The 9,584-nt window shown below is 58.6% G+C and overlaps 1 protein-coding gene across 1 annotated transcript; it reads left to right on the plus strand.

The window, feature by feature from the left end:
• The first annotated feature begins 218 nt into the window (after positions 1 to 218).
• Positions 219 to 9,578, plus strand: LOC149851823 (uncharacterized). Its single transcript, XM_090030337.1, has 8 exons — positions 219 to 361; positions 1,341 to 1,989; positions 2,577 to 2,764; positions 7,119 to 7,294; positions 8,061 to 8,224; positions 8,338 to 8,439; positions 8,559 to 8,639; positions 9,063 to 9,578. Exons 1-6 carry the CDS (start codon positions 219 to 221, stop codon positions 8,380 to 8,382), a joined length of 1,365 nt encoding a protein of 454 aa, XP_089886463.1. The 3' UTR covers positions 8,383 to 8,439; positions 8,559 to 8,639; positions 9,063 to 9,578.
• Positions 9,579 to 9,584: the final 6 nt, after the last annotated feature.

The raw sequence follows: 9,584 nt of genomic DNA on the forward strand, positions 1-9,584 counted from the left end.
GCGGCTCAGTGCTGCCCTCCGGTGGTGCGCTCCGAGCGCTGCAGCCGCGAGGGAAATGATCGGGGCCGCCGGCGCGTTTGTACCTGGGCTTCGAGGCCCGGGCATCTTGGCACGTAACAAAAGGGGCCCCGTGCCGCGGTCCGGAGCTGCGCATTGGGCACGGCAGCTAGGAATTTTAGCCGGAGAAATTAAAACAGCCGCAGTGCAGCCAGGCGACGATGGCCTGGACAGAGAGAGCGAGCGGCTCGGTGCCGCCGGGCTGTGGGTCTTGCAGCACCTTGCAGGCGGCAGATAAAGGCGGAGAGACAGGAGAAAAGAAGGCGTCGCAGCGACTGCAGCCGGGGCGGACACAATTCACGGGGCATTGATTCAGGACTGGGTTCTGGTTTTCATTGGGCACCCTAACTTGTGAGGCGATTGGGTGCAGTGGCCGAATTTGGCGGGGTGAGGGCGGCTCCGCCCTTGTTTTCTCTGATTGGATTTTGCAGGAGAGGGAGGGCGCAGAAGCCCTTTTGCCACCCCACCCCCACTTCACCTTCCGATTGGCTGCCCGGGAACTGTGGGTGGTGTACACGTTTGTAGGTGCCGATTGGTCCGACTGCGATCCTCAGCCGCCCCGTTCAGCAGCTTGTCTGTGTGCGGCCGGGTCCGCTGCAGGCCCGGACACGCGGGGGTGCCGGAGCGCTGCGGCAGCTCTTCTGGCAGCCCCGGCGGGTTGTGCGGGAGAGTCCGTTCCCCAGGGCGCGGGGCCTGTCAGGCTCTCTTCTGAGTTTGGCGTTAGCAACACAAGCAGCTTTGGATTTCCCTTCCTAGAGATGAGAAAAGGGAAACCCGCTCTTGGTCAATAAACACTGCCAGGAAACCTTGAAATCCTAGAGGCAACACTGAGCCCCTTGCTTTAAAACAGTATCGTGGTGTCACCAGGGGGCTGGTGTGACCTGCTCTTCGCTCTGGGCCAGAAGCCGCCTTATGCCGTTTATCGGGCTCTGCTCTGAGGTGTGTCGTTGCTGTCACGATTTGCATGGAAATTCCCTTTTTTAAAGGTAAAGATAAATGGAAAAAACCCTATTGTAAGAAAGCTATTGAAGTGGAGAGTTGGAGATCCTTGCTGTCACGTAAGTAACATTTTGAGAACCGGGGTTTCAAGTGCCGGTATTATTCGTTGACTCCTGACTTGTAACGACAGAAATGTCTGTAACGGGGATGTGTGTGTATACAGTGCGTGTGTAGAACACATGCCATAACCAACATAGTAATCCTATTACTGTTTCTTTGTGGGTGTCTCTATCTAAAAGGGAAAAAGAGACATTCACATATGATGTTTCTACATAACTACATAGTCCTGTGTGTAGTTCAAACGTTGCCCCTAGGTGTGGTGTGCACCTCTGTACAGTACTGGGGCGGGGGGCGGGGAGAAGAAACCGCTCTTGTCGGTGCCGCCGTCCTGCGCTTCCCCCGCGCCGCACCAGGGCTTCAAGGCGGAGAACGGGAGAGCGCGCTCGGTGCTGCCCCGCCGTGGCTCAGGCCGGGCACTGCAGCGGAGAGGCGCTGGCGGCTCCTGAGGGCGGCTCAGTGCTGCTCTCCCGCGGTCACGCCGCGCATTGCAGCTGTTGGCGGCCCGGACACGAGCAGCTGCTCCGAGCCGGCACGGCCGGGGCCGTCCCCGAGGGGCCCGGGGCCGAGCAGGCCAAGGCGCCGGGCGTGGCCCTCTTGGCTACCCGGCCGGCGCTTGCTCCGCGGAGGCAGCAGCGCTGTGGGAGGATTTGTGCGCGGTGCCGCCGCCCTGCCGCTCCTTCCGCCGCTCGCCCCGCGCCGGCGCCGTGTCGCCGTTCCCGCCCCGGGGCTCCCGGCCTCGTGTCACGGCGGGGCCGCCAGAGGGATTCCGCGTCCGGGCTGTTGGGAGGCGTTGTGTGCATTGGGGTGGGGCCGGGCCGGGCGGGGCTGTGCGGGCAGGTGCGCAGGCTCGTGGGAAACCCGCCATTTTGTGAGGTGATTTGGAGGCGTTTTATGGAAACCTTTGTGGGAATGTGGCGACAGCGGGAGAATTCTGCGGGGTATGGGAACTTTATTGTTGAAATGTGTGGGATTATGGAGGTTTGTTCCTTTGTTTGTTTGAAAACTAATTATTCTCTGTGGTGATAAAGGACTTTTTTTGAAAGATATTGTGACTGTGTGTGGAAAACTCACGATTTGGGAACTGTTTGTGAAAATGTGTATGGAAATAGGTGATTTTGTATCAAGAACCTGGGGTTGATATTTTAGGGCCATTTAGGAAATGTTTTGTGTGACTGGTGTGTTGTGGGGCTGATGGAAAGTAGTGTGGTGGTTGGGTAAGTGTATTCAAATGGGGTTATATTGTGTGAGGGAAACAGTATGGGGATTTGGAAACCTGTTTTGAGGGCACGTGCTTGTTTCTATGTGGAAAACTGGCCGTTTTGCGTTGCAATACGAGAATTCCTAACGGAAATGTGCTGCACCAGGCTCGTGGGGTCGTCTTAGCCGCTGCGGTGCGGTACACGGTGCGTGTGTTTTCACTCGCGTGAAACTGTCTAACGCGGGTCTGTCCTTTCTCGCAGGCTGCTCCTCGTTCCCCCCTCCTTGGAGCTAGCGTGTCGGTGAGGAGCGGCAGCCAGAAAGAATTGGGGCTTGGGGCAGAAGGGCCCTCAGGAGCTGTCGTGTCTGCAAGGGTTGCTCCGGGCACTCGGACGGGTATGCGGGGCCTGCGGGGGTCCCTTGGAAAAAGCCAAGCCACCGTGGGCGCTAGGTGAGTATGTGATTCTGCTTGACACACTCGCTGGATGCTCAGCTTCTGCCTGGGCGCGCATCATCCACACGTGCCCTGCTCCATCGGTAACACCTCCAGCGACGGCAGCCCTTGCCTCTAACTGCTGGTAACACCTTCCAAAAACAATGACCTGCACGTTGGCTCGCAGGATAGCGGGGGCCGAGACCCTGCAGATTTTGTATTCTCCCTCCCTGTGTCTATACCAGGTGTTGAGCACTTTGATCTCTGCAAGCTTCAGCACTTGTTAGCCACACAAGCCCTGGGACTGTGTCCTATGTGATAGCTGCTGTGAGCCTCTCCTCGTCTCATGCTTCCTCAGAAGGCTTCCATGAGATCCCTTATCCTGTCCCTGTCTGCAGCAGGCCTGCACCCTGGTTTCCCAGGTTCCTTTAGAGAGTTGTAGGGGAGGGGGGAGACTGCCTCTTAGCCTCCTGCTCTTTGCTTGTGTCAGCTATACGCTGTTTATCTGTTTTTGTTTCCTTTTTCCCTCCTCCTCTATCTGTGGTGATACTGCACGGCCCTCTGCTTCACCGTGGCTGCGCCGTTCTTGCTGCAGCTGCTCAGAGTCCACGCCTGGCTTGCCCAGGGGCTCCTCTCTCCTGCCTCACTTCTTCCTCCCGGCCAGGAGACCAGGGCAGGTACCAACACTGGCCCTGTGTCCTTCCGGCTTCAGGTCTTTCAAGCAGGGCAGGCAGCCTGGAGATAAAGGCAGGGAGGGGTGGGGGGAAGGCCTCTTAGTGCTGCCACCCTGTGATTAACGCTGGGCATTGCAGCCGGGAGACAGGGCAAAAAACTGCTGTGTCGGCAAGGATCCGGGTTTTCCTCTTCCCACGGAGAAGCGAGACCTCTGTACGTCCCTGCAGAAGTGGGTCACCTGCTGGGATGCAGAGGCCCTGGGGAAGGGCAGCAGGTTGGGACCCCACAGCTGGCAGCTTGCCGCCCACTACGCACAGATCTGGGGGCATGGAGCTGGTGCCCCCCCACCCGAGCCCACAGCAGGCAGGCAGTGGGTGGGAGGTGCTGGGCTTTGCTCCACTGAATGAGCAGCTGCCTCCTGCCAGGGGCTGGGAGCTGTGGGCCTGGGCCGTGTAGCCCTGGCAGTGGGGGGCTCCCGCTGGCCAGGCTGGGGAGGTGAGGAGGGTGTCTGGAGGAGTGAGGGGCCTTTCAGTTAAATCATGGATTTTGGGGGTTTTATCAGAGAATTAGCAGGGAGGGTTATTTATCAGAAAATAAGCAATTTTGTATCGGGGAACACCAGGATCTGTGTGAGGTGGGTGCCTACAGTGAGGCAGGATCCCGGTGTCAGCCCCGTTCTTGCCGCGGGCAGCAGGAGCGCTCCGACAGCAGCCCGGCTCCAGCACGGTTGCGCGCCACGGGCACGAGCGGCAGCTCCGAGTCCGTGCGTTCGGGTAGTCCCCGAGGGGGCCGGGGTGGAGCTGACCAAGCCTCTGTGCATGGCCCTCCTGGCTACCAGGGCGGCGCTTGCGCAGCGGAGGCAGCGGCACTGCGGATGGGATCTCCCACGGGCACGGAGCGGCGTGCGGGGCGGGCAGGCGTTCTGTCTGCGGTCCGGTAGCCCGGCCTTTCCCTCCTCGGGCGATGGAGCCGGTGCTGCCGAGATGCCGCTCCGCGCCACCTGCCCCGGCCCCTCTCACCCCACGCGTGAACAGTCGCCGCTCTCCCGGGGTGGCCGGTGCAGGGGGGCCATGTGGTGCGGCCATGGCCAGGGCGGTGGCGGTGCGGGCGGGAAGAATCTGGCGCCAAACGGACCCGGGGGGAGCAGGTGTTTCGGTAATGTTGCGGGGTGTGTTTTAGCACATAGAAACCTAGGGTTCTGGACTAGCCTAGGGACTGACATGACACCTTGTTGAATGAGCGATAGAAAGTCTTTATTTACTAGAGGTATTCAAAGTCAAGTCAAGTGAGCCCAAAGCAGAGCAAAGTCCAGTAATTAGTCATAAGGTGATGATTTCTCACCAAGCAGGTGTCGAAGAGGCGGTATTTTTGTTCAGCTTCTCACATAAGCTGGGCACAGCAGCAGTCTGCGTCAAAGATTTCTCACTGTTGAAGCGCACGCTGTTAGCAGTTTTCCTGGCTTTGTTATACCCTTAGTCCATCATCTTCAAAGTCTTCTTTTAGTTGTAGAAATCAAGAGAGTCTCCGGCAGCGATCGCCCGGAACGTCCTGTTAATCGAGCTGCTCGTCGTCGGTTGTCAGAAGAGGGTCAGTGCGGGCACCGAGGCGGGAGCGCGGGGCCTGCGGCGGTCCCTCGGAAATGGGCGAGGCCATTCACGAATTCACGATTCCGCTCCGACGCGCTCGGCGGACGGCAGCTTCTGCCTCGACGCGCATCGCTGCCGTGCCCTGCTCCGGTGGTGACACCTCCAACGACTGCCGCTTTTGCCTCTAAGTGCTGGTAGCACCCTCCCAAAATAATGGCCTGCCCCTTGGCTCGCAGGATCCCAGGGGCCCAGACCCCACAGCCTTTGTATTCTCCCTCTCTGTGCTTGGGCGAGGTGTCGCACACTTTGATCTCTGCAAGCGTCATTTTTTGTTAACCACCCAGCCCCTGTGACCTTGTCTTACCTGACAGCGTCATCCTTGCTTGGAAGGTGTCACAGGAGCAAGGAGATGTCCTGTGAGTAATATGGGGTTAAGGAGCTGCCAATTACCAGGGGCAGCTCAGGTGCTGGTTGCCGCAGCAACCAGAGCCCTAGAGGGGGCGGGAGGCGTGGCAAAGGCTCTAGAGGGGGCGAGACGCTCCTGAGAGGGCGAAGAGCGGGGGGAAAAAACCGCAAGACAGGCCCAGTGGGGCGAGGCCTGGGCAGGGCGGGGTGCAGGTTGCAGCACAGGCCCAGAGGTGCCGGTAGCGGGGTGCAGGTTGTTCAACCGGCCCAGAGGCGCTGGTAAAGTGGCGCCAGGTGCGTGACCAGCCTGGTAAAGGGCGCCGGTAGAGGGGTGCCAGTGGCGTGGTAGGCCCAGGAAGATCTGAGACGGGTGCCGGGCGTGACGAGCCCCAGGGGCGCCAGGTGGGTGGCAAGCCCGGGGGTGGCAGAGAGGGGCACCAGGGCAGGACGAGCCCAAGGGGCGCCAGAGAGGGCGCCGGAGGGCAAGGGCAGAACAACGTCCAGGAACAGCTGCGAGGCTTGGGGCGTGCTAAAGGGGAGGTAGGAGGCACACATTGCCCATAAGGCTGGGGGTGTTGGAGCACCCCACTTGGAATGCAGGTAATACCAGCGCGGTGTCAAGGTGGAAGTAGGCAGCCTCCCTTACTGAACTCATAAGATCAAAGACATGGCAGACGAGTAGAGGGTGCTGGACCACTTTAATTGACACGGCAGGGGGCGCTAGTGAGCTCACGGCCGCTCGCAGGCCCCACTCCGTGACAGAAGGCCTCCCATGAAATCCTTTGTCCTGTCCCAGTGTGCAGCGGGCCTGCTCCCCTGTTTCCCGGCGTCTTTTAGGCAGTTGCGGGAGTGTGGGGAGAAAGCTTCCTTGTCCCCTGCTCTTTGCTTCTCTTAGTTTTAAGCTGTTGATCGGTTTGTTCCCCTTTTCCCTCCTCCTTTGCTTGTATTACCGCTGTGTCTCGTGTTACAGAGATTGCCAGTCGCTCAAATCACGAGCGAAACTTTATAAAAGGGGATAAGGCAAGGCGCCACGTTTATCGACGACGTGAGTTAGACGTCGAGGTTCAGGCACGCGGTTCATGCAAACGCGCACAAATCATACGCATCGTTACACAAAACGACCGTTTCGTCCACACACGCGCCAGCAATAGTTGCTCAATATCAGCCCAGGGTGGCCAGCCCGGGCTTACTAGAGCGATTGACGTCTTGCTAGCTACATAGAGATGTAGATATATTGAAATCTGATTTTGGTCGTGGGAAACTGGGAATCGTGCGTGACGATAGCTCCTTTCCTCGAAAACACGGCGGCTCTGTATTTAAAACCGGTTACTCTGGTAAGTTTGTGGCGTTGCGTTTAGAGAGATGGCGATTTTCTGTGTGGAAACGCTGTGGTAATTTTAGAGCAAGTTGGGAGGTTTTTTGGTTGACCGGTGTGTTATGGGCCATGTGGAAAATTGTGTGGCAATTGGATAAGCGTATGGAAATATGCTCAGGTTAGGTCAGGGAAATTTTCTGGGGATTTGGAAACCCTTTTTGTAGGAACGCACGTAAATAAGCGATGATATTTGCGTAGCGATTTGGGAACCCTTAACGGAAACGCGCCGGGTCGGGCCACGGCGGTCGTCTTATCCGGCGCGGCGCAGTTAACGGCGCGTGCGTTTTCGCTCGTGTGAAACGGTCTAACGTGGGTCTGCCCTTTCTCTGAGGCTCTCCTCGTGCCCCTGTCCTCGGCACCGGCGTATCGGCGGTGAGCTGCATCGGGACAGAAGCGGGACTCGGGGCAGAAGGGCCTCCGGGAACCGTCGCGTCTGCAAGGGACGTTCTGGGCGCTCGGGCGGGTGCGGCAGTCTCTTGAAAGCCGCTAAAGCGCTACGGGTGACCGGTGAGTACGTGTTTCTGTTTTGACACGCCCAGGAAACGGAACGTAGCTGCAGTCGCTTAGGCTTCTGCCTGGAGGCATGTTATTCCTGTGCCTCGCTCCAACGGTAACCCGTCCACTGACTGCAACTCTTGCCTCTGACTGCTGGTAGCACCTTCCAAAAGCAGTGGCCTGCCCCTTGAGTAGCACAATACCGGGGGCCTAGACCCCACAGGCTTTGTATTCTCTTCCCCTGTGTCTGGGTGAGGTGTCGAGCCCTTTGATGTCTGCAATCTTCAGCATTTGTTAGCCGCTCATCCTTACGTGCGCAACACCCAGCCCCCGTGACCTTGTCCTATCTGATGGCCCCCGCCAGCCTCTCTTAGTCTCGTCTTTCCTCGGACGTCTTCCCGTGAAATCCCTTCCGTCCCAGTCTGCCGGAGGCCCGCGCCAATGTTTTCTAGCTCTGCCGCCGGTGCTGGGAACGGCTTGTCCCGTGTCTGTGTGCCTTTCTATTTGTCGTCTTGTCTTCCACGTTGTTGCAGCCTTTGTCCGCTCTTCCCAGAACTGGCAGCAGACCTGTGTTTGCACATCTAAATTGCTTCCCTCGCTCGGTAGGGGAAAGGCCTGAGACGGCTCTGCCCGCACCCTTGCAGCTATGGCAGGGGGTGGTTTAACAAAAAAACCAAAAAAAGTTGCTTGCGGAGTCTTGGCGGGGAGGGTCAGGTGCTGCGGGGCCTGCGAGTCATTAATAGTGGCAGGCGTGTCTCTCTTGTCCGTGTGTGCGGAGGAGCCCTCTTGCCGAGCCTTCGGGCCTACGAAGTAGCCGCCGGGAAGACGAGGCGAAGAGCCCCAGAGACGGCGGATGAGGAAACGCACCGCTGTCTCGTGATTTCCCGATTTTGTGCGGTGCGAGGCCTCTGCCCGCGCGGTATCACCTGGCTGTCACCTGTGGTGGGTCTGAGCTTCCTCGGGGCGGTGTCGTGCATTTTGTCTTCTTGTCTGACCATGTCCTCCACACTTGTTCTACCCTGTTTGCTGGAGGTTTTGCGCGTGTTCCTTTGCAGGTCGTACCGTGCGTAAGGCGGTTGTTGCGGCGCACGGCTTTTTGATCCCCTGCAAATAGGAGGTTCTGGGCGGCCACAGACGAGCCTTCGAGAGCTCAGCTGGTGAGTAGCGGGTCGGGATGCTTCTGCTGGGGGTTTGCACAGGAGCTTTCCCTGTCCCTCGCTTTGCGCCTCCTTTATGTCCCCTCTTTGGGCTCACCAGGTTTCTGCTCTTCTTCCAGCAGAGCCCACGTTAACGGGAAGAAGGGTACGGGAAGCGCGGTGCCGAGGTGTCGGAAGATCGAGGAACGGGATGCTGAAAGGTGGGCTCGGTTAGGGAGGGGCAGGGGGGCCCTGGGGGTTTTTGGGTGAGCGAGGAAAACCCTAGTGTCTGGAGCTTCTTGCTTCCCGGGGGGTTCTGGCCTCCTGGGGTGTCCCAGAGCTGGGTGGTGTAAGCCTGGGCTGGGTCTAGTCTGCCTGTGAGTCCTGGCTCTCTTTGTAAAAGCTGAAAATAGCCTCTGAGTAGACAGGTGGTTTCAGGGATTGCCCCTGGCATCTGGGTGCAGATCTTGACCTTTGTGTGGGGGCAGAGGAGCGGGTGCCTGCGTCTTTGCCCTGTGCCTGCCTGCCGCTGGCCTCCCTTCGGTTCTGGGAACTGCTCTTTGTTCTGTCTCTCTGGGTTTGTCACTGGTGTTTCTTTCTCCTATTTTTTTTTGTTTGTTTCTTTTGGTTTTAAATCACTGCAGCACTTTTGGTTCTTCCTTTCCTCTTCCCAGAGCTGGAAGGAGGGCTGTGTCGGCATTAAAATTGGTCCCCTGATTTGGGAGGGGTCCAACTGTGCCCTGTGTTGCTTGTTTGGGGGTGGGTATGTGCTGCCTCTGGAGTCCTGGGGTGGCGGTGGAGGGGTTCCCCTTAGTACTGTGTGTTGCGTTTCGTGTTCCATGTTGTAATTGCTTGTCGTTTTGGGGGCGATGCCATCGCTCGGACCGTGAGCGGAGAGGAGCTGCGGTAGGAAAGAAGATGCCTAGATCCGGCCCCGCGTAGAAGGAGGCGGAGGAAGCCGGCGGCCGCGTGCCTGCGGTCGCTTTTGGGTCACCGGGAGCGAGGCTTCTGTCTGTTGGCTGGAGCTGCGTGCATGGGCAGAGCCTGCGGCGGGTAAGAGCTTAATCGGAGCGGTGCGGGATTGTTTTGCAGTGGGGCAGTCGCTTGTGCTTTGCCCTTTGGTTTGGTAATGAAGTTTCCCATGCACCCTCAGGAGGTTCCTGCGT

The sequence above is a fragment of the Crocodylus siamensis genome, unplaced genomic scaffold (assembly GCF_052110815.1).
Source record: "Crocodylus siamensis isolate JL-2025a unplaced genomic scaffold, ASM5211081v1 HiC_scaffold_152, whole genome shotgun sequence".
Lineage (NCBI taxonomy): Eukaryota > Metazoa > Chordata > Crocodylia > Crocodylidae > Crocodylus > Crocodylus siamensis.